Source organism: Lepisosteus platostomus, chromosome 6 (assembly GCF_059453375.1).
Source record: "Lepisosteus platostomus isolate fLepPlt1 chromosome 6, fLepPlt1.hap1, whole genome shotgun sequence".
In the NCBI taxonomy this organism is placed as follows: Eukaryota; Metazoa; Chordata; class Actinopteri; order Semionotiformes; family Lepisosteidae; genus Lepisosteus; species Lepisosteus platostomus.
The window spans coordinates 12,522,962-12,547,447 of NC_142616.1; the positions used below are offsets into that span (position 1 = coordinate 12,522,962).

At 54.2% G+C, this 24,486-nt stretch overlaps 2 protein-coding genes and 1 long non-coding RNA gene across 9 annotated transcripts in view; all 3 read right to left on the bottom strand.

The window, feature by feature from the left end:
• carmil3 (capping protein regulator and myosin 1 linker 3) overlaps positions 1 to 10,799 on the bottom strand; it is a 48,893-nt gene extending 38,094 nt beyond the window's left edge. For 6 of the 7 annotated variants that reach the window (XM_088634327.1, XM_088634326.1, XM_088634325.1 and 3 more), the window contains exons 1-3: positions 10,247 to 10,798; positions 6,206 to 6,300; positions 1,181 to 1,231 (exon numbers count right to left, since the gene is read on the bottom strand). In XM_088634327.1, coding sequence (XP_088490453.1) covers positions 1,181 to 1,231; positions 6,206 to 6,300; positions 10,247 to 10,298 — 198 coding nt within the window. In that variant the 5' untranslated portion in view covers positions 10,299 to 10,798. Of the gene's footprint in view, positions 1 to 1,180; positions 1,232 to 6,205; positions 6,301 to 10,246 lie in introns of all 7 variants that reach the window. The other variant, XM_088634323.1, reaches the window with a different exon arrangement.
• A 3,706-nt stretch (positions 10,800 to 14,505) lies between these two features.
• abhd4 (abhydrolase domain containing 4, N-acyl phospholipase B) overlaps positions 14,506 to 24,486 on the bottom strand; it is a 15,821-nt gene continuing 5,840 nt past the window's right edge. The window contains exons 3-8 of the mRNA XM_088634333.1: positions 24,316 to 24,420; positions 22,764 to 23,055; positions 20,145 to 20,344; positions 17,636 to 17,747; positions 16,420 to 16,606; positions 14,506 to 15,412 (exon numbers count right to left, since the gene is read on the bottom strand). Coding sequence (XP_088490459.1) covers positions 15,323 to 15,412; positions 16,420 to 16,606; positions 17,636 to 17,747; positions 20,145 to 20,344; positions 22,764 to 23,055; positions 24,316 to 24,420 — 986 coding nt within the window. The 3' untranslated portion in view covers positions 14,506 to 15,322. The remainder of the gene's footprint in view (positions 15,413 to 16,419; positions 16,607 to 17,635; positions 17,748 to 20,144; positions 20,345 to 22,763; positions 23,056 to 24,315; positions 24,421 to 24,486) is intronic.
• LOC148660398 (uncharacterized) lies at positions 18,134 to 20,137 on the bottom strand. The gene is made up of 2 exons (XR_015939436.1): positions 18,496 to 20,137; positions 18,134 to 18,313 (listed from the first exon to the last, which is right to left on the bottom strand). It is a non-coding gene; the product is annotated as an uncharacterized LOC148660398 (long non-coding RNA).

Genomic DNA, 24,486 nt, shown 5'->3' on the forward strand with positions numbered 1-24,486 from the left:
ACAGACACACTGACTGACTGGACACTCCAGTACATTAACACTGCACTGAGAGAGAGGGGTTCATACAGACACACTGACTGGACACTCCAGTACATTAACACTGCACTGAGAGAGAGGGGTTCATACAGACACACTGACTGACTGGACACTCCAGTACATTAACACTGCACTGAGAGAGAGGGGTTCATACAGACACACTGACTGACTGGACACTCCAGTACATTAACACTGCACTGAGAGAGAGGGGTTCATACAGACACACTGACTGACTGGACACTCCAGTACATTAACACTGCACTGAGAGAGAGGGGTTCATACAGACACACTGACTGACTGGACACTCCAGTACATTAACACTGCACTGAGAGAGAGGGGTTCATACAGACACACTGACTGGACACTCCAGTACATTAACACTGCACTGAAAGAGAGGGGTTCATACAGACACACTGACTGGACACTCCAGTACATTAACACTGCACTGAGAGAGAGGGGTTAATACAGACACACTGACTGACTGGACACTCCAGTACATTAACACTGCACTGAGAGAGAGGGGTTCATACAGACACACTGACTGACTGGACACTCCAGTACAGTAACACTGCACTGAGAGAGAGGGGTTCATACAGACACACTGACTGGACACTCCAGTACATTAACACTGCACTGAGAGAGAGGGGTTCATACAGACACACTGACTGACTGGACACTCCAGTACATTAACACTGCACTGAGAGAGAGGGGTTCATACAGACACACTGACTGGACACTCCAGTACATTAACACTGCACTGAGAGAGAGGGGTTCATACAGACACACTGACTGACTGGACACTCCAGTACATTAACACTGCACTGAGAGAGAGGGGTTCATACAGACACACTGACTGACTGGACACTCCAGTACATTAACACTGCACTGAGAGAGAGGGGTTCATACAGACACACTGACTGGACACTCCAGTACATTAACACTGCACTGAGAGAGAGGGGTTCATACAGACACACTGACTGACTGGACACTCCAGTACATTAACACTGCACTGAGAGAGAGGGGTTCATACAGACACACTGACTGACTGGACACTCCAGTACATTAACACTGCACTGAGAGAGAGGGGTTCATACAGACACACTGACTGACTGGACAGATGTGACTCTGTTAATTTAACACCCACCTTTGTTGGGACCTTGATGGCTAAGAGGTTCAGCCGCCATGTTGTGAGAACCTGAGAGAGAGACAGGTCAGAGAGAAAGAGACAGGTCTGACGGAGTAGAGGCAAAGAAATAAGCAGGAGGGTAATGAGACTGAACAGCTACAGTAATTAAGAAATCAACGCACGACGCCGAGGCACTCAAAAAAGGGATTAATTAAAGCAATTCATTCATTAATTAAGGAAGAATTTCTCTATGATGGCAGTCCAGAGAAATTCCTCTAACTTGAAAGTATTTATGAATTATAACTGTAGGCGAAATCCCAAGTCCTAACCTTGGTCTATATATAGAACAAAGACTTTCTCCAGCTGTGACTCACTGAGAGAGACAGGACAGAGCAGGCAGAGAGAGAGGGACTGGGCTGGGGGGAGACAGGGTTTCCTTGGAAAAGGAACATGAATCTTGATCCATTTAAAAGGATCATGAGCAGTGTTTCAAAAGACAAGCACTAGATTCCCTCATTAAAGCCCATGAATAGTGTTTAAAGACAGAATCACCAGATTCTCTTATAAAAGCCCATGAAAAGTGTTTAAAGACAGAATCACCAGATTCTCTTATAAAAGCCCATGAACAGTGTTTAAAGACAGAGACCAGATTCTCTTATAAAAGCCCATGAACAGTGTTTAAAGACAGAGACCCAGATTCTCTTATAAAAGCCCATGAACAGTGTTTAAAGACAGAATCACCAGATTCTCTTATAAAAGCCCATGAACAGTGTTTAAAGACAGAGACCCAGATTCTCTTATAAAAGCCCATGAACAGTGTTTAAAGACCCAGAGACTAGATTCTCTTATAAAAGCCCATGAACAGTGTTTAAAGACAGAGACCCAGATTCTCTTATAAAAGCCCATGAACAGTGTTTAAAGACAGAATCACCAGATTCTCTTATAAAAGCCCATGAACAGTGTTTAAAGACAGAGACCAGATTCTCTTATAAAAGCCCATGAACAGTGTTTAAAGACAGAGACTAGATTCTCTCATAAAAGCCCATGAACAGTGTTTAAAGACAGAGACCAGATTCTCTTATAAAACCCCATGAACAGTGTTTAAAGACAGAATCACCAGATTCTCTTATAAAAGCCCATGAACAGTGTTTAAAGACCCAGAGACCAGATTCTCTTATAAAAGCCCATGAACAGTGTTTAAAGACAGAGACCAGATTCTCTTATAAAACCCCATGAACAGTGTTTAAAGACAGAATCACCAGATTCTCTTATAAAAGCCCATGAACAGTGTTTAAAGACACAGAGACCAGATTCTCTTATAAAAGCCCATGAACAGTGTTTAAAGACACAGAGACCAGATTCTCTTATAAAAGCCCATGAACAGTGTTTAAAGACAGAGACCAGATTCTCTTATAAAAGCCCATGAACAGTGTTTAAAGACACAGAGACCAGATTCTCTTATAAAAGCCCATGAACAGTGTTTAAAGACAGAGACCAGATTCTCTTATAAAAGCCCATGAACAGTGTTTAAAGACAGAGACCAGATTCTCTTATAAAAGCCCATGAACAGTGTTTAAAGACACAGAGACCAGATTCTCTTATAAAAGCCCATGAACAGTGTTTAAAGACAGAGACCAGATTCTCTTATAAAAGCCCATGAACAGTGTTTAAAGACAGAGACCAGATTCTCTTATAAAAGCCCATGAACAGTGTTTAAAGACCCAGAGACCAGATTCTCTTATAAAAGCCCATGAACAGTGTTTAAAGACACAGAGACCAGATTCTCTTATAAAAGCCCATGAACAGTGTTTAAAGACAGAGACCAGATTCTCTTATAAAAGCCCATGAACAGTGTTTAAAGACACAGAGACCAGATTCTCTTATAAAAGCCCATGAACAGTGTTTAAAGACAGAATCACCAGATTCTCTTATAAAAGCCCATGAACAGTGTTTAAAGACACAGAGACCAGATTCTCTTATAAAAGCCCATGAACAGTGTTTAAAGACACAGAGACCAGATTCTTTTATAAAAGCCCATGAAGAGTGTTTGAAGAGATGACCTGCCGTTACAGTGTAGGAGATGACCAGACGCGCATTTAAATCATTAAAGAACGGAGGAAATGAGACATCGCTACATGAGACATGGAGCTCTCCCTGTCTCACTCCCTCTCTCCCAGCCCTTGACCTGTCTCACTCCCTCTCTCTCTCCCAGCCCTTGACCTGTCTCACTCCCTCTCTCTCTCCCAGCCCTTGACCTGTCTCAATCCCTCTCTTCCACCCCTTGACCTGTCTCACTCTCTTTCTCCCACCCCTTGACCTGTCTCACTCCCTCTCTCTCTCCCAGCCCTTGACCCGTCTCACTCCCTCTCTTACAGCCCTTGACCCGTCTCACTCCCTCTCTCTCTCCCAGCCCTTGACATGTCTCACACCCTCTCTCTCTCCCAGCCCTTGACCTCTCTCACTCCCTCTCTCTCTCCCAGCCCTTGACCTGTCTCACTCCCTCTCTTACAGCCCTTGACCCGTCTCACTCCCTCTCTCCCAGCCCTTGACATGTCTCACACCCTCTCTCTCTCCCAGCCCTTGACCTGTCTCACTCCCTCACTGTCTCCCAGTCCTTGACCTGTCTCACTCCCTCTCTCCCACCCCTTGACCTGTCTCACTCCCTCTCTCTCCTACCCCTTGACCTGTCGCACTCCCTCTCTCCCACCCCTTGACCTGTCTCACTCCCTCTCTCTCCTACCCCTTGATCCGTCTCACTCTTTCTCCCACCCCTTGACCTGTCTCACTCCCTCTCTCCCACCCCTTGACCTGTCTCACTCCCTCTCTCTCCTACCCCTTGATCTGTCTCACTCTCTCTCCCACCCCTTGACCCGTCTCACTCTCTCTCCTACCCCTTGACCTGTCTCACTCCCTCTCTCCCAGCCCTTGATCTGTCTCACTCTCTCTCCCACCCCTTGACCTGTCTCACTCCCTCTCTCCCACCCCTTGACCTGTCTCACTCCCTCTCTCTCCTACCCCTTGACCTGTCTCAATCCCTCTCTCCCAGCCCTTGATCTGTCTCACTCACTCTCCTACCCCTTGACCCGTCTCACTCTCTCTCTCCCACCCCTTGACCCGTCTCACTCTCTCTCTCCCACCCCTTGACCTGTCTCACTCCCTCTCTGCCTGACCCCACCCTGCCACCCCCCTCCCCTCCACAGCCTGACCCCCACCCTGCCCCTGCCCCTGCCCCCCTCCCCTCCACACCCTGACCCTGACCCCCACCCCCACCCCCCCACTCCAGAGCCTGACCCTGACACCCACTCCAGAGCCTGACCCTGACCCTGCCCCTGCCCCCCCGCGCTGAAGAGCCGCTTTCAGAATCGGAGCTGACAGAGACAGCGCCGCGGTCAGAGCCCTGCAGCGGTGGGGGTGTGCTGGTGTGCGCGGGCAGGACAGCGCAGGGAGAGTGTGCTCTCACGGAGAGGGGGCAGAAGGGGGGCAGTTATTTCTGGCCCCCGCTCGCCGGGGACAGGGACGACGAGCGCCGGCAGGGGGCAGAGAGACAGGCTGCGGTCTGGCCACAGCGCACACGGCCCTGGGCAAACCTCAGCTGTGACTCACCCACAGCCTGGGGCTGCTGCTCCCTGTCACACAGAAAGACACCAGCACCGATTTAGATGTTCACCTCTCGGAGTGATTGAAATACTGCAGGCCAAATGACGCTTTTAATAGAAACCATGCGAGAACGAATGGCTGTTATTTCAGACGCAAAAGCAATAGTTTTTATATAGATATACCGCAACAACTTTAATTTTAATCTCCATTTTTCCAGGTGAGTCAATTGCACTGTCCTCCACTGTCCACCCAGCAGAACATGTTCCTGGAGCAGAGTCACTGTCTCACCTTCACTACTGCACTACTGGAGCCCTGTCCACCCAGCAGGACATGTTCCTGGAGCAGAGGCACTGTCTCACATTCACAACTGCACTACTGGAGCCCTGTCCACCCAGCAGGACATGTTCCTGGATCAGAGAGAGTCACTGTCTCACCTTCACTACTGCACTACTGGAGCCCTGTCCACCCAGCAGGACATGTTCCTGGAGCAGAGAGAGTCACTGTCTCACCTTCACTACTGCACTACTGGAGCCCTGTCCACCCAGCAGGACATGTCCCTGGGGCAGAGGCACTGTCTCACCTTCACTACTGCACTACTGGAGCCCTGTCCACCCAGCAGGACATGTCCCTGGGGCAGAGGCACTGTCTCACCTTCACTACTGCACTACTGGAGCCCTGTCCACCCAGCAGGACATGTCCCTGGGGCAGAGGCACTGTCTCACCTTCACTACTGCACTACTGGAGCCCTGTCCACCCAGCAGGACATGTCCCTGGAGCAGAGAGAGTCACTGTCTCACCTTCACTACTGCACTACTGGACCCCTGTCCACCCAGCAGGACATGTTCCTGGAACAGAGAGAGTCACTGTCTCACCTTCACTACTGCACTACTGGAGCCCTGTCCACCCAGCAGGACATGTTCCTGGAGCAGAGAGAGTCACTGTCTCACCTTCACTACTGCACTACTGGAGCCCTGTCCACCCAGCAGGACATGTTCCTGGATCAGAGAGAGTCACTGTCTCACCTTCACTACTGCACTACTGGAGCCCTGTCCACCCAGCAGGACATGTTCCTGGATCAGAGAGAGTCACTGTCTCACCTTCACTACTGCACTACTGGACCCCTGTCCACCCAGCAGGACATGTTCCTGGAGCAGAGAGAGTCACTGTCTCACCTTCACTACTGGAGCCCTGTCCACCCAGCAGGACATGTTCCTGGAGCAGAGAGAGGCACTGTCTCACCTTCACTACTGCACTACTGAAGCCCTGTCCATCCAGCAGGACATGTCCCTGGAGCAGAGAGAGTCACTGTCTCACCTTCACTACTGCACTACTGGAGCCCTGTCCACCCAGCAGGACATGTTCCTGGAGCAGAGTCACTGTCCTGCTCAAGGGCACAACAGCAATGTCTCACCTTCACTACTACAGAGAGAGAGGAAAGGGACTCACAAGAATTTTGTCTTCCAGCTTGCCATTCTTCGTTTCAATTTTGACGCTCCTGATCAACTTGATTGACGACTTATCAATAACCTTCCTGATGCTGTCTGCAATATACAGTTTATAAGATAAAATTAGTGAGAGAGTCGGTCAGTCACCAAGTGTGTTAGTGAGAAAATCAGTGTCAGTTAGTCAAACATCAGTCTGTCTGTCTATCACTGTCAATTATTGAGGATCAATGAGTGTGTGGACCAGTCAGAGTGTCAGACAGTCAGTGTGTGGGCCAGTCAGCGTGTCAGACAGTCAGTGTGTGGGCCAGTCAGTCAGTGTGTGGGCCAGTCAGCGTGTCAGACAGTCAGTCAGTGTGTGGGCCAGTCAGCGTGTCAGACAGTCAGTCAGTGTGTGGGCCAGTCGGCGTGTCAGACAGTCAGTGTGTGGGCCAGTCAGCGTGTCAGACAGTCAGTCAGTGGGTGGGCCAGTCGGCGTGTCAGACAGTCAGTCAGTGTGTGGAACAGTCGGCGTGTCAGACAGTCAGTCAGTGTGTGGACCAGTCGGCGTGTCAGACAGTCAGTCAGTGTGTGGAACAGTCGGCGTGTCAGACAGTCAGTCAGTTTGTGGACCAGTCGGCGTGTCAGACAGTCAGTCAGTGTGTGGACCAGTCAGCGTGTCAGACAGTCAGTCGGTGTGTGGAACAGTCAGCGTGTCAGACAGACAGCGTGTCGGACAGTCAGAGTGTCGGACAGTCAGTGGGTGGGTCAGGCGGACAGTCAGCGCTCAGCTCGGGACCCTGCCCGCTGTTCACATGAGTCTCTCTATATCAAGCTATGAGCTCACACAGTGTGACAGGAAGTGAGCTCACTGTCAGTTCCACCACTGAGCAGAGGTGACAGGGCCTGAGAGAGGAAGAGCACAGACAGGAGGCACGCACTGCAGGGGGGAGCAGGGCAGGGGTGGAAGAGAGAGAGAGGAAGAGCACAGAGAGGAGGCACACACTGCTGGGGGGAGCAGGGCAGGGGTGGGGGAGAGAGAGAGAGGAAGAGCACAGAGAGAGGAGGCACACACTGCTGGGGGGGGCAGGGCAGGGGTGGGAGAGAGAGAGAGAGGAAGAGCACAGAGAGAGGAGGCACACACTGCTGGGGGGAGCAGGGCAGGGGTGGGAGAGAGAGAGAGGAAGAGAGAGAGGAAGAGCACAGAGAGAGGAGGCACACACTGCTGGGGGGAGCAGGGCAGGGGTGGGAGAGAGAGAGGAAGAGAGAAAGGAAGAGCACAGAGAGGAGGCACACACTGCGGGGGGGAGCAGGGCAGGGGTGGGGGAGAGAGAGAGGAAGAGAGAGAGGAAGAGCACAGAGAGGAGGCACACGCTGCTGGGGGGAGCAGGGCAGGGGTGGGAGAGAGAGAGAGGAAGAGAGAGAGGAAGAGCACAGAGAGAGGAGGCACACACTGCTGGGGGGAGCAGGGCAGGGGTGGGGGAGAGAGAGAGAGGAAGAGCACAGAGAGAGGAGGCACACACTGCTGGGGGGGGGGGCAGGACAGGGGTGGGGGAGAGAGAGAGGAAGAAAGTGCTGACCAGGCACATCACACACGTCCAGCACTCCTAACGAGTCTACAGTCTTCTCATTAGGATCCGGACTATGGATGCGCTCTCTTTCTCTCACACACTCACAGCGCTAATGCACTGTGGAGCCAGAGGTGATCTCGAGAGAATTCAATCACCACTAATCCAATCCCAGAGCCAGAGACGGAAGAGAGCGAGACAGAGGAGACACAGAGGGAGAGGGGAGAGAGAGACAGGCAGGCTGCGGTGAGAGAGACAGAGGGACAGAGGGAGAGGGGAGAGAGAGACAGACAGGCTGGGGTGAGAGAGACAGAGAGGGACAGAGGGACAGGAGTAAGAGAGAGTGAGAGGACCGTTGTCAGAGAGACAGAGAGGGAGAGAGGGACAGGAGTAAGAGAGGGACAGGAGTAAGAGAGGGCGAGAGGACAGTTGTCAGAGGGGCAGAGAGGGAGAGACGGACAAGTTACTGTGGATGTTGTTTCTGTTACTGGAGAAAGAGGGATTCCAGTGGATTAATTTCTAGTGGCTCATTAATGAACCCATTAGCAGTAATTAAGACTAAGAGCTCCCCAGAGGGCAGGCAGTACAGCTGTCCCAGAGTGTGTGTGTGTGTGTTATGGCAGTGGGGACACAGTTAGGGAGGACTTGTCCTCACCAGGAGGCATGAGGTGCAGGACTTCTCTCAACCAAACAACACTCTCACATCTCCTTTCACCCTGGCAGAGGGAATACCCAGAGCACAGTGTGTGTGTCAGGACGTCTAGTGTGGTGTCTCTGTGTGTGTGTCAGTACGTCTGAGAGTGTGTGTCTCTGTGTGTGTGTCAGTACATCTGAGTGTGTCTCTGTGTGTGTCAGTACGTCTGAGAGTGTGTGTCTCTGTGTGTGTGTGTCAGTACGTCTGAGAGTGTGTGTCTCTGTGTGTGTGTGTCAGTACATCTGAGTGTGTCTGTGTGTGTGTCAGTACGTCTGAGTGCATCTCTGTGTGTGTCAGTACGTCTGAGTCTGTGTGTCTCTGTGTGTGTCAGTACATCTGAGTCTGTGTGCCTCTGTGTGTCAGTACATCTGAGTCTGTGTGCCTCTGTGTGTGTGTGTGTGTCTCTGTGTGTCTCTATGTGTGTGTCAGTATGTCTGAGAGTGTTTGTCAGTATGTCTGAGTCTGTGCCTCTATGTGTGTCAGTATGTCTGAGTCTGTGTGCCTGTGTGTGTCAGTACAACTGAGAGTGTGTGCCTCTCATTGTGTGTGTATCCGTGTGTCAGTACATCTGAGTGTGTCTCATTGTGTGTGTATCCGTGTGTCAGTACATCTGAGTGTGTCTCATTGTGTGTGTATCTGTGTGTGTCAGTTCGTCTAGTGTGTGTGCCTCTCATTGTGTGTGTATCCGTGTGTGTCAGTACGTCTGAGAGTGTTTCTCATTGTGTGTGTATCTGTGTGTGTCAGTACGTCTAGTGTGTGCGCCTCTCATTGTGTGTGTGTATCTGTGTGTGTCAGTACGTCTAGTGTGTGCGCCTCTCATTGTGTGTGTGTATCTGTGTGTGTCAGTACGTCTAGTGTGTGCGCCTCTCATTGTGTGTGTGTATCTGTGTGTGTCAGTACGTCTAGTGTGTGCGCCTCTCATTGTGTGTGTGTGTATCTGTGTGTGTCAGTACGTCTAATGTGTGCGCCTCTCATTGTGTGTGTGTATCTGTGTGTGTCAGTACGTCTAGTGTGTGCGCCTCTCATTGTGTGTGTGTATCTGTGTGTGTCAGTACGTCTAGTGTGTGCGCCTCTCATTGTGTGTGTGTATCTGTGTGTGTCAGTACGTCTAATGTGTGTGCCTCTCATTGTGTGTGTATCTGTGTGTGTCAGTACGTCTGAGCATGTGCCTTTTATTCTGTGTATGTGTGAGTGTGGGCATCTCCTATTGTGTGTGTACCTGTGTGTGTGAGTACGTGTGAGTGTGTGCATCTCCTATTGTGTGTGTACCTGTGTGTTTAAGTGTGTGCATCTCCTATTGTGTGTGTACCTGTGTGTGTGAGTAAGTCTGAGGGTGTGTGTGCCTTTCGTTGTGAATTTGTGTGAGTACATGTGAGTGTGTCCGGCCGTGAGTGTGTATCTGTGTGTGAGCTTGAATATCTAGGTCTGAGCATGAGGTCGTTAAACCCCAGTGTATGGTTGTGAGTTTGTATATCCAGGTGTGAGTGTGCGTCTGCATGCGAGCCCGTGTGTCCCGATGCGAGTGTGTATCTTTGTGTTGGTCTCTGCGAAACTCCGCAGAGTCGCGCTCGGGAGCGTGAGCGGACCGACACGCACCCCCCCCGCATCTCGGACACGCGTGTTTCCTGTCCCGAGGCTCTGGTCTCGAGATGACACGCGCCCGCAGCAGCAATTCCCGGCAGGCCGCTCCGGTGCCGGTGCCAATGCCGGTCCGGTCCCGGTCCGGGTGTTTCCGGCGGGTCTCCGCCGCAGCCCCGGCCGCGCGCGCGGAGGACAGCGCCTCGTCACGGTGCCGCCAGCTCACCTGTCAGCTCCCTGCTCACGCCGGCGAACGGCGGCGTCTCCTTGGAAGCCATGGCCGCCGCGGTGTGTCCCTGTCGCGCTGTCTGTCCGGGCGCATTCCAGCCGCTACTGAGCGCCCAGCACCGCCGCCACCATCATCATCATCATCATCATCACCGCCGCCGCCGCTGCCGTATCACAGAGCGAGAGCGCGGAGAGAGAGGGGCGGGGGAGAGGGTGAGTGGGAGAGAGAGAGAGAGAGAGAGGGAGGGAGGGAGGAGAGGAGGAGGAGGTGGTAGGGGCGACTCGAAGCTATTTTTGACATCAAACGTGAACGCGTCCGCACGCGCGACAGCAGACCGAGCCGAGACGGGTCGCTGGGGGGCCGGGGCCGGTGCCGGTGCCGGTGCGGTTCGGGGGGGCAGCGGCGGGCTGAGGGTGAGGCGCTGCGGCAGCTGGATTAGAGGGAGACGAGTGTTACCGTCAGGCCGACAGAGCTGTCTGAACTGAAGAGAGAGAGAGAGGAGACACAGGGAGAGAGAGGAGACAGAGCTGTCTGAACTGAAGAGAGAGAGAGAGGAGACACAGGGGGAGAGAGGAGAGAGGAGACAGAGCTGTCTGAACTGAAGAGAGAGAGAGGAGAGAGAGAAAACACGGAGAGAGAGAGGAGACACAGGGAGAGAGGAGAGAGGGACAGAGGACAGAGGAGAGAGGGACAGAGGAGACACAGGGAGAGGGAGCAGAGAGGGACAGAGGAGAGAGAGAGGAGAGGATGACAGTGGAGAAAGGGACAGAGGAGAGAGAGGAGAGGGGGACAGAGGGGTTATGTTAATTTCACCTGTTTTGCTTTAGCAACACTGATTTTATCAGTGCCACTAAAGCACCTTGAATTGAAAAGTGAGAGAGGAGTGAGAGACTGAGGAGGAGAGGGACAGAGAGAGAGTTACACAGTGGGTCCCAGTCCTACTGGGAGAGGGAGGAGGGAACTCAGTTGATCTGGCAGCCCAGTATGTGATCTCCTGTCACAGCCTGAGGAACAGTGAGTCTGTCTCCCAATAATGCTCCAGCCGCCTACAGTAAATGTCAATATTTTATAATATGTCTTTGTTGTAAATGTCTGTAACATGTCTGTAGATTTTATTTTACTTCTATTTTTTGTTTTGTTCCATGTTAATTTTATTATTTTTATTTGCTTTGGCGACACTGATTGTACCCATCAGTCATGCTAATAAAGCACCTTGAACTGAACTGATAGTGACACAGGAGACACAGGGAACCACGACGCGATGATCTGACGGAACGAGCGCCCAGCAGGTTACAGTACCGGGCAGGAGCGGGGCGGCAGTGTGTGTGTGTGTGTGTGAATTAGTGCTCACTTGCTCGCGTACAGCTGGGTCCGCGCGCGCGCGCCTCATGGATCCGCTCTGACAGCGCGAGCGCCAGCGCGCGTGACGCCCCTGCCCTCTCGCCCGGTTCCGGGTCTCGGGTTCTGTCGGAACCGGGAGCGCAGAGTCACGCTGCGAGTCAGAGGGCGGCGGGTCGGGCGACAGCCGAGAGAAAACACAGAGAGAGAGTCCAGCATTGATAGAGAGAGACAGCAGTGGGGAGACAGTGGGGTTAATGGAGAGAGACAGTGGAGTGGGGAGACAGGGGGGTTAATAGAGAGAGACAGGGGAGTGGGGAGACAGTGGGGTTAATAGACAGACAGGAGTGGGGAGAGCGTGGGGTTAATGGAGAGAGAGAGGAGTGGGGAGACAGGGGGGTTAATGGAGACAGACAGGAGTGGGGAGACAGTGGGGTTAATGGACAGAGGAGTGGGGAGAGAGTGGGGTTAATGGAGAGAGACAGAGGAGTGGGGAGACAGTGGGGTTAATGGAGAGAGAGAGGAGTGGGGAGACAGTGGGGTTAATGGAGAGAGACAGAGGAGTGGGGAGAGAGTGGGGTTAATGGAGAGAGACAGAGGAGTGGGGAGACAGTGGGGTTAATGGAGAGAGACAGAGGAGTGGGGAGACAGTGGGGTTAATGGACAGACAGGAGTGGGGAGACAGTGGGGTTAATGGAGAAAGACAGACATGTCTAGAGATGTGCACCGACAGGGAACCAGACTTCCTTGTCTCACTTCCCCTGCAGTCCGACAGCCCCTCTTGAAACCACAGTGAAGATGTAAAAATAACCCCTCAACACCACACAACCTCTCACACAGAACAGCGTAGCTCAACACCACACAGCCTCGCACACAGCACAACGAAGCTCAACACCACACAACCTCTCACACAGAACAGCGTAGCTCAACACCACACAGCCTCTCACACAGCACAGCGTAGCTCAACACCACACAGCCTCTCACACAGCACAGCGTAGCTCAACACCACACAGCCTCTCACACAGCACAGCGTAGCTCAACACCACACAGCACAGTATAACTCAACATCACACAGCCTCTGACAGCACAGTGTAGCTCAACACCACACAACCCAGAACCCAACACACAGCACAGTGTCATATAGACACACAACCCAGTCACACCACATAGTTGTGTACACACCTGTGCTTGTTTACTTGTACGTTGTCTGCTGCTCGTTTGTGTGTTCATTGTCTTGATGTGCTGTCTTTGTGTTTTAACACTTTTTAACCATCGAGAGACTTTCTCTGAGTTGCCACTCCAGTGCACCAGTACGTGTACCGGTCACACAGGGCAATCAGGTTCAAGTACAAGCAAACGTCTCTCTCTCTCATGCAAAAAGTATCATTTTCAGCTTTTACCACCATGAAGTCCTCTGGCTGTGAAGTGCCTGTTTCTGGGTCTATTTTAATATTCCGTCTCCCTTCTTTGCATTTCTGATGTTTAAATAAAAACTTACTTAAAAAAAAAAACACTTTCCGGGGGGGTGAAAATGGAGTGAAATGAAAGCAGCCTGCGACAGTCCCGCCTGAGCGGCTCGGCCCTCAGCGGGGTGACTGCGCTCGCTCGGCCGGGTGTGCGCGACCTGCGGCGGGGGCAGGACAAGCGCTCGCGTGAGGAGACGGAGACGAGCCAGAGACGAGCCGGGGTACGTCCCCCCCCCGGCCCTGCGCCAGGAGGACGTCCCGCGGGCCTCACACCTTTCCAGCGCTGTTTGGAGAAAGGTGTGTGTGTGTGTATGTGTGAGCGTGCATGCATGCGTGCGTGCGTGCGTGCGTGTGTATGTATGTGTGAGCGTGCATGCGCGTGCGTGTGTGTGTGTGAACACCTCCAGGTGCACACAGAGTTGCCCCCAGTGTTTTGTTAACGCTCTCCCTCGGACCCGGGGCCGTGAGCTCCCCGTGATGATGACGGGCCTCTGAGTGAACACGGCAGCGGGGCGGGGCCTGCGGGGCCGCGGACAGGAACACCCCTGGGCCCTGCCCCGCCCTGGGGTCCCAGGGGTACAGGAACGTCACCGTTTCCATGGCAGCCCAACCGCCCAGCACAGCGAACAGCCGCACCAGGAGCTCAGCCCTCGCTGGCGGGGAGCCCCCCTCCCCCCTGCGGCCCCTCCCCCCGCCCTGCCCCGGGCCGCGCACCTCCGCCGGGCGGGGGCGCCACAGTACGCGAGAACGCGCAGCATCCGAGAGGGCTCTCAGGCCGCTGCAGGCGCTCTGGGCCGGACAGGCAGAGACTCTCCGCCCTCGCCCCGCAGTCCCACAGTCGGCCCGAGAGGGGGCGCCCTCGCCCCGCAGGCCCACAGTCGGCCCGAGAGGGGGCGCCCTCGCCCCGCAGGCCCACAGTCGGCCCGAGAGGGGGCGCCCTCGCCCCGCAGTCCCACAGTCGGCCCGAGAGGGGGCGCCCTCGCCCCGCAGGCCCACAGTCGGCCCGAGAGGGGGCGCCCTCGCCCCGCAGGCCCACAGTCGGCCCGAGAGGGGGCGCCCTCCCGCCGCAGTGCCACAGTCGGCCCGAGAGGGGGCGCCCTCCCGCCGCAGTGCCACAGTCGGCCCGAGAGGGGGCGCCCTCGCCCCGCAGTCCCACAGTCGGCCCGAGAGGGGGCGCCCTCGCCCCGCAGTCCCACAGTCGGCCCGAGAGGGGGCGCTCTCCCGCCGCAGTCCCACAGTCGGCCCGAGAGGGGGCGCTCTCCCGCCGCAGTCCCACAGTCTTACCTCTCTGTCTCTCTGTCTCTTCTGTCTCTCTGACGCGTGGCACAGGAGCTAATGTAAGCTGTTCTGCTAAGTCATATCTGTGAACCCTGAGCCTGTCTCTGTCCTCAGATCTCCAGGACAGGCCAGGACAGTACCTCAGGGAACACGAAGGAGGAGACAGGAGGCCACTGTCTTCAAACATAGAAAACTTTACTGAGAGGAAGATTATAAAATCACATCGGTGTCAGTCCTGGTCTGGAGACAGGAGCAAGGAGAGGGGGAGGGGGGGAGAGAGTAGAGAGAGAGGAGGAGGAGGAGAGAGGGGGAGATGGGAGGAAGACATTCAGGAACAGAGAGGGGGAGACAGGAGGAAGACAGACAGGGAGAGAGAGAGAGGGAGACGGGAGGAAGACAGACAGGGAGACGGGAGGAAGACAGACAGGGAGACGGAGAGAGAGAGAGAGGGGGAGACGGAAGGAAGACAGACAGGGAGACAGAGAGAGAGAGAGGGGTAGATGGGAGGAAGGCAGACAGGGAGAGAGAGACAGAGAGAGAGGGGGAGACGGGAGGAAGACAGACAGGGAGAGAGAGACAGAGAGAGAGGGGGAGACGGAAGGAAGACAGACAGGGAGAGAGAGACAGAGAGACAGAGAGAGGGGGAGAGACAGGAGGAAGACAGACAGGGAGAGAGAGAGGGGGAGACGGGAGCGAGAGGAGGGATCGGGGAGATGGAGGAGAGGCAGGCAGGCTGTGACCCTGGTCCAGCTGGGTCACCAGAGCCCCTCGCCCTGGGTCCTGTCCTGGGCTCTGCCGGGCCGGTCCTGCTCCTCCGCGCTCCGCGGGGTGAACCGCCCGGCTCGCTCCCGGACGGGAGCTCGCTCCTCTTCCTGGGAACGGCCCGTCGGGCTGCGGGGATGGAGGGCTGGGGGCCCCGATCTCAGGCCGGGGCCATCTGAGAGCCGAGGCGCAGTGACTCGAACCCGCCCCCGCCTCGGGAGCCCGGCCGTCAGTCCACACTGCTGCAGATCTTCTCCACCGTGCGGTTGAAGTCCTCGGGCTGGTCAGCGTACACGTGGTGAGAGGCTCCCTCGATCACCTGGGAGACAGGGGAAGGATTAATGTACCTGTCTCTCTGCACGATTGTGTATCTGTGTGTCTCTGTGTCCTGCTGTCTGTGTGTGTGTCTCTGTGCGTCCTGCTGTTTGTGTGTGTGTGTCTCTGTGCGTCTGGCTGTCTGCGTGTCTCTGAGTGTCTCTGTGCGTCCTGCTGTTTGTGTGTGTGTGTCTCTGTGCGTCTGGCTGTCTGTGTATCTCTGAGTGTCTCTGTGCGTCTGGCTGTCTGTGTGTCTCTGAGTGTCTCTGTGCGTCTGGCTGTCTGTGTGTCTCTGAGTGTCTCTGTGCGTCTGGCTGTCTGTGTGCGTGTGTCTCTGAGTGTCTCTGTGCGTCCTGCTGTCTGTGTGTGTGTGTCTCTGTGCGTCCTGCTGTCTGTGTGTCTCTGAGTGTCTCTGTGCGTCCTGCTGTCTGTGTGTCTCTGAGTGTCTCTGTGCGTCCTGCTGTCTGTGTGCGTGTCTCTGTGCGTCCTGCTGTCTGTGTGCGTGTGTCTCTGTGCGTCCTGCTGTCTGTGTGTCTCTGAGTGTCTCTGTGCGTCCTGCTGTCTGTGTGCGTGTGTCTCTGTGCGTCCTGCTGTCTGTGTGTCTCTGAGTGTCTCTGTGCGTCTGGCTGTCTGTGTGTGTGTGTCTCTGTGCGTCCTGCTGTCTGTGTGTCTCTGAGTGTCTCTGTGCGTCCTGCTGTCTGTGTGCGTGTGTCTCTGTGCGTCCTGCTGTCTGTGTGTCTCTGAGTGTCTCTGTGCGTCCTGCTGTCTGTGTGCGTGTGTCTCTGTGCGTCCTGCTGTCTGTGTGTCTCTGAGTGTCTCTGTGCGTCCTGCTGTCTGTGTGCGTGTGTCTCTGTGCGTCCTGCTGTCTGTGTGTCTCTGAGTGTCTCTGTGCGTCCTGCTGTCTGTGTGCGTGTGTCTCTGTGTGTCCTGCTGTCTGTGTGTCTCTGAGTGTCTCTGTGCGCGTCTCTGTGGCTGTGTGTCTGTGTGGCTGTGTGTCTCCGTCAGACTCACCACTGTCTGTGTGAAGCTCCCGGGTCTCAGCTGTTTCACTCTCTCCCCAGTGTTGAAGTCAACCCAGGACTGAGCTCCGTACACAAGAGACACGGGCAGCGTGGGGGACAGCTGGGTCACTCTGGGAAGCATGGGCCTCTTCGCCCACCCCAGAGACTGAGACAAGGCCTTGAACCCTACCTCACCACTGGAGAGAGAGGGGTTCATACAGACACACTGACTGACTGGACACTCCAGTACATTAACACTGCACTGAGAGAGAGGGGTTCATACAGACACACTGACTGGACACTCCAGTACATTAACACTGCACTGAGAGAGAGGGGTTCATACAGACACACTGACTGACTGGACACTCCAGTACATTAACACTGCACTGAGAGAGAGGGGTTCATACAGACACACTGACTGACTGGACACTCCAGTACATTAACACTGCACTGAGAGAGAGGGGTTCATACAGACACACTGACTGACTGGACACTCCAGTACATTAACACTGCACTGAGAGAGAGGGGTTCATACAGACACACTGACTGACTGGACACTCCAGTACATTAACACTGCACTGAGAGAGAGGGGTTCATACAGACACACTGACTGACTGGACACTCCAGTACATTAACACTGCACTGAGAGAGAGGGGTTCATACAGACACACTGACTGACTGGACACTCCAGTACATTAACACTGCACTGAGAGAGAGGGGTTCATACAGACACACTGACTGACTGGACACTCCAGTACATTAACACTGCACTGAGAGAGAGGGGTTCATACAGACACACTGACTGACTGGACACTCCAGTACATTAACACTGCACTGAGAGAGAGGGGTTCATACAGACACACTGACTGGACACTCTAGTACATTAACACTGCACTGAGAGAGAGGGGTTCATACAGACACACTGACTGACTGGACACTCCAGTACATTAACACTGTACTGAGAGAGAGGGGTTCATACAGACACACTGACTGACTGGACACTCCAGTACATTAACACTGCACTGAGAGAGAGGGGTTCATACAGACACACTGACTGGACACTCCAGTACATTAACACTGCACTGAGAGAGAGGGGTTCATACAGACACACTGACTGGACACTCCAGTACATTAACACTGCACTGAGAGAGAGGGGTTCATACAGACACACTGACTGGACAGTAGAGTACATGAACACTGGTCCAGGCAGCAGTCGGTCAGTGTACCTGGGACTCTGAGCGTTGCAGTGGTAGATGTAGTCAGTCATGGTGTCATCGTCAAACAAATCCTCAAACTTCCTCTTGAAATCTGGGCGGAAGCGGTGTACTAACACTGGACCTGAGAGAGAGCAGAAGACACCTGGCACTGTCAGACACACTCACACTCACACTCACACTCACACTCACACTCACACTCACACTCACACACCTGGCGCTGTCAGACACACACTCACACTCACACTCACACTCACACTCACACTCACACTCACACTCACACTCACACTCACACACCTGGCGCTGTCAGACACACACACACACACACACACACACACACACACTCACACACCTGGTGCTGTCAGACACACTCACACTCACACTCACACTCACACTCACACTCACACTCACACTCACACTCACACTCACACTCACACACCTGGCGCTGTCAGACACACACTCACACTCACACACCTGGCGCTGTCAGACACACACTCACACTCACACACCTGGCGCTGTCAGACACACTCACACTCACACTCACACTCACACTCACACACCTGGCGCTGTCAGACACACACACACACACACACACACACACACACACTCACACACCTGGTGCTGTCAGACACACTCACACTCACACTCACACTCACACTCACACTCACACTCACACTCACACTCACACACCTGGCGCTGTCAGACACACACTCACACTCACACACCTGGCGCTGTCAGACACACACTCACACTCACACACCTGGCGCTGTCAGACACACACACACACTCACACTCACACTCACACTCACACTCACACACCTGGCGCTGTCAGACACACACACACACACACACACACACACACACTCACACACCTGGTGCTGTCAGACACACTCACACTCACACTCACACTCACACTCACACTCACACTCACACACCTGGCGCTGTCAGACACACACTCACACTCACACACCTGGCGCTGTCAGACACACACTCACACTCACACACCTGGCGCTGTCAGACACACACACACACACACACTCACACTCACACTCACACTCACACTCACACTCACACTCACACTCACACTCCTGGCGCTGTCAGACACACTCACACTCACACTCACACTCACACTCACACTCACCTGGCGCTGTCAGACACACACTCACACACACACACACACACCTGGCGCTGTCAGACAAACACACACACACACCTGGCGCTGTCAGACACACACACTCACACACACCTGGCGCTGTCAGACACACACACACACACCTGGCGCTGTCAGACACACACACACACACACACACACACACACACACACGGCGCTGTCAGACACACACACACACACACACACACACACACCTGGCGCTGTCAGACACACACACACACACACACACACACACACACACACACCTGGCGCTGTCAGACACTCACACACACACACACACACCTGGCGCTGTCAGACAAACACACACACACACCTGGCGCTGTCAGACACACACACTCACACACACCTGGCGCTGTCAGACACACACACACTCACACACACACACCTGGCGCTGTCAGACACACACACACTCACACACACCTGGCGCTGTCAGACACACACACACACACACACACACACACACACACCTGGCGCTGTCAGACACACACACACACACACACCTGGCGCTGTCAGACACACACACACACACACACACCTGGCGCTGTCAGACACACACACACACACACACACACACCTGGCGCTGTCAGACAAACACACACTCACACACACCTGGCGCTGTCAGACACACACTCACACACACACACACACACACACACACACACACACACACACCTGGCGCTGTCAGACAAACACACACTCACACACACCTGGCGCTGTCAGACAAACACACACTCACACACACCTGGCGCTGTCAGACAAACACACACTCACACACACCTGGCGCTGTCAGACACACACTCACACACACACACACACACACACACACACACACACCTGGCGCTGTCAGACACACACTCTCTCACACACCTGGCGCTGTCAGACACACACACACACACAGACACCTGCCGCCGTTTCACACACACACCCACCTAGCAGCCTGGTCAGTTCCTGGATGGGAGACTCCTGGGAAAAGCTAAGGTTGCTGCTGGGAGAGGTGTTAGTGGGGCCAGCAGGGGGCGCTCACCCTGTGGGCTGTGTGGGTCCTCATGCCCAGTACGGTGACGGGGACACTAGACTGTAAAAAGACTCTACCCTTCGACTGAGACAAAAACCCAAGGTCATGACTCTCCGTGGGTATTCCTCGAAAAAAAAATAGGGGTGTGACCCCAGTGTCCTGGACAGACTCCCCCTGGTCTTTACCAGTCATGGCCTCCTGATCACCCCCCTCTGTGAACTGCTCTTCTCCCCACGGAGAGCTGGAGCTGGATCACCACACTGGGGGGGTGAAGGGGGTCCCCAGTACCAGTCAGAAAGGCGCTATACAACCAGAGGGAAGTATCGGACACTCACCCCAGGGGCCGGCGGCGCGGATGACCGCCAGAGGGTTGAACAGCGACACCAAGGAGGCCACCATCTTGACCCAGCGGGGGGGGCCCTGCCTCTTCACCACGCTCGACCCCGAACCCGAGCCCGACCCGGGGGTTTCCGGCTCCCCTGCCTCAGGCCGCTCGGGAAAACCCCAGGGGTCAACCAGGATGAGGTGACTGACCCTGAGAGAGAGGTCAAACAGGGTTCAGTCCAGATCCCAGGACACTGTCAGTAAGAGTAGGGGTGTCCTGACTGGTCAGTCCAGATCCCAGGACACTGTCAGTAAGAGTAGGGGTGTCCTGACTGGTCAGTTCAGATCCCAGGACACTGTCAGTAAGAGTAGGGGTGTCCTGACTGGTCAGTCCAGATCCCAGGACACTGTCAGTAAGAGTAGGGGTGTCCTGACTGGTCAGTCCAGACCCCAGGACACTGTCAGTAAGAGTAGGGGTGTCCTGACTGCTGGTCAGTACAGATCCCAGGACACTGTCAGTAAGAGTAGGGGTGTCCTGACCGCTGGTCAGTCCAGATCCCAGGACACTGTCAGTAAGAGTAGGGGTGTCCTGACTGGTCAGTCCAGATCCCAGGACACTGTCAGTAAGAGTAGGGGTGTCCTGACTGGTCAGTCCAGATCCCAGGACACTGTCAGTAAGAGTAGGGGTGTCCTGACTGCTGGTCAGTCCAGATCCCAGGACACTGTCAGTAAGAGTAGGGGTGTCCTGACTGCTGGTCAGTACAGACCCCAGGACACTGTCAGTAAGAGTAGGGGTGTCCTGACTGCTGGTCAGTACAGATCCCAGGACACTGTCAGTAAGAGTAGGGGTGTCCTGACTGCTGGTCAGTACAGATCCCAGGACACTGTCAGTAAGAGTAGGGGTGTCCTGACTGGTCAGTCCAGACCCCAGGACACTGTCAGTAAGAGTAGGGGTGTCCTGACTGCTGGTCAGTCCAGATCCCAGGACACTGTCAGTAAGAGTAGGGGTGTCCTGACTGGTCAGTTCAGATCCCAGGACACTGTCAGTAAGAGTAGGGCTGTCCTGACTGGTCAGTTCAGATCCCAGGACACTGTCAGTAAGAGTAGGGCTGTCCTGACTGGTCAGTCCAGATCCCAGGACACTGTCAGTAAGAGTAGGGGTGTCCTGACCGCTGGTCAGTCCAGATCCCAGGACACTGTCAGTAAGAGTAGGGGTGTCCTGACTGGTCAGTCCAGATCCCAGGACACTGTCAGTAAGAGTAGGGGTGTCCTGACTGGTCAGTACAGATCCCAGGACACTGTCAGTAAGAGTAGGGGTGTCCTGACTGCTGGTCAGTCCAGATCCCAGGACACTGTCAGTAAGAGTAGGGGTGTCCTGACTGGTCAGTTCAGATCCCAGGACACTGTCAGTAAGAGTAGGGGTGTCCTGACTGGTCAGTCCAGATCCCAGGACACTGTCAGTAAGAGTAGGGGTGTCCTGACCGCTGGTCAGTCCAGATCCCAGGACACTGTCAGTAAGAGTAGGGGTGTCCTGACCGCTGGTCAGTCCAGATCCCAGGACACTGTCAGTAAGAGTAGGGGTGTCCTGACTGGTCAGTACAGACCCCAGGACACTGTCAGTAAGAGTAGGGGTGTCCTGACTGGTCAGTCCAGACCCCAGGACACTGTCAGTAAGAGTAGGGGTGTCCTGACTGGTCAGTCCAGACCCCAGGACACTGTCAGTAAGAGTAGGGGTGTCCTGACTGCTGGTCAGTACAGATCCCAGGACACTGTCAGTAAGAGTAGGGGTGTCCTGACTGCTGGTCAGTACAGATCCCAGGACACTGTCAGTAAGAGTAGGGGTGTCCTGACTGCTGGTCAGTCCAGATCCCAGGACACTGTCAGTAAGAGTAGGGGTGTCCTGACTGGTCAGTCCAGATCCCAGGACACTGTCAGTAAGAGTAGGGGTGTCCTGACTGCTGGTCAGTACAGATCCCAGGACACTGTCAGTAAGAGTAGGGGTGTCCTGACTGGTCAGTACAGACCCCAGGACACTGTCAGTAAGAGTAGGGGTGTCCTGACTGGTCAGTCCAGATCCCAGGACACTGTCAGTAAGAGTAGGGGTGTCCTGACCGCTGGTCAGTCCAGATCCCAGGACACTGTCAGTAAGAGTAGGGGTGTCCTGACTGGTCAGTACAGACCCCAGGACACTGTCAGTAAGAGTAGGGGTGTCCTGACTGCTGGTCAGTCCAGATCCCAGGACACTGTCAGTAAGAGTAGGGCTGTCCTGACTGGTCAGTCCAGATCCCAGGACACTGTCAGTAAGAGTAGGGGTGTCCTGACTGCTGGTCAGTACAGATCCCTGGACACACTGATCTAGTGGTCCAGATTATAGGTGAAGCTCTTTCAGATGAAAGTGCATTATAAATTCAGTCTGTCACTGTAAGGATATCAAAGGCATTTTGGATGACAACCTTGAATCTATGACTTACAAGATAACCAAAGGGCTAGACGAGCCCAGTGGCATCCTCTTATCTGCCGCCTGATTTATATTCCAATGTGTGAACACAACAGGAACCAGCCTCTGCAGATGGTCACCGAAACGATATGAGACTCGGGCACAGCAGGGAACCCACAGGCTCCGCCCTCACCTCTCTGGATGGCGGACGGCATAGGAGGTTGCCAGGTAACCGCCAAGGCTGTGGCCCAATAGGATCATGCGCTCCAGCCCCATGGCCTGCCTCCACTCCTCGATGGCTGTCACGGATTGGTCCTCGGCCAGCACGGGGTCAGAGGGGAATCGTGGGCGGGAGCTGCGGCCAAAGCCCAGCAGGTCGAAGGCGTGGACAGATCGTGAGCGACACAGGGGGTCCAGATTCCTCACCCACAGACCCACACCTCCCCCAAAACCATGGAGCATCACCAGGGGAGTCCTGGAGGGCACTGAGAGAGAGGGGTTAATACAGACACACTGACTAACTGGACACTCCAGTACATTAACACTGCACTGAGAGAGAGGGGTTCATACAGACACACTGACTGACTGGACACTCCAGTACATTAACACTGCACTGAGAGAGAGGGGTTCATACAGACACACTGACTGACTGGACACTCCAGTACAATAACACTGCACTGAGAGAGAGGGGTTCATACAGACACACTGACTGGACACTCCAGTACATTAACACTGCACTGAGAGAGAGGGGTTCATACAGACACACTGACTGACTGGACACTCCAGTACATTAACACTGCACTGAGAGAGAGGGGTTCATACAGACACACTGACTGACTGGACACTCCAGTACATTAACACTGCACTGAGAGAGAGGGGTTCATACAGACATACTGACTGACTGGACACTCCAGTACATTAACACTGCACTGAGAGAGAGGGGTTCATACAGACACACTGACTGGACACTCCAGTACATTAACACTGCACTGAGAGAGAGGGGTTCATACAGACACACTGACTGACTGGACACTCCAGTACATTAACACTGCACTGAGAGAGAGGGGTTCATACAGACACACTGACTGACTGGACACTCCAGTACATTAACACTGCACTGAGAGAGAGGGGTTCATACAGACACACTGCCTGGACACTCCAGTACATTAACACTGCACTGAGAGAGAGGGGTTCATACAGACACACTGACTGACTGGACACTCCAGTACATTAACACTGTACTGAGAGAGAGGGGTCAATACAGACACACTGACTGGACACTCCAGTACATTAACACTGCACTGAGAGAGAGGGGTCAATACAGACACACTGACTGACTGGACACTCCAGTACATTAACACTGCACTGAGAGAGAGGGGTTCATACAGACACACTGCCTGGACACTCCAGTACATTAACACTGCACTGAGAGAGAGGGGTTCATACAGACACACTGACTGGACACTCCAGTACATTACCACTGCACTGAGAGAGAGGGGTTCATACAGACACACTGACTGGACACTCCAGTACATTAACACTGCACTGAGAGAGAGGGGTTCATACAGACACACTGACTGGACACTCCAGTACATTAACACTGCACTGAGAGAGAGGGGTTCATACAGACACACTGACTGGACACTCCAGTACATTAACACTGCACTGAGAGAGAGGGGTCAATACAGACACACTGACTTACTGGACACTACAGTACATAAACAGGGAGAAAGGACTGAGTGTACCAGGCTGTGCAGATGTTTTGTTGGCTCTGTGGGTCACAGTCAGTGTCCAGATCTTCTCCTGGCTCTGGAGAGTAACAAACCGGGACCAGAGCTCATTCTGAATACCTGAGAGAGGTGGGTGGAGAGCTGTGAATATCACTGCCAACACGAGTACTTATGTAGTCATAAGTA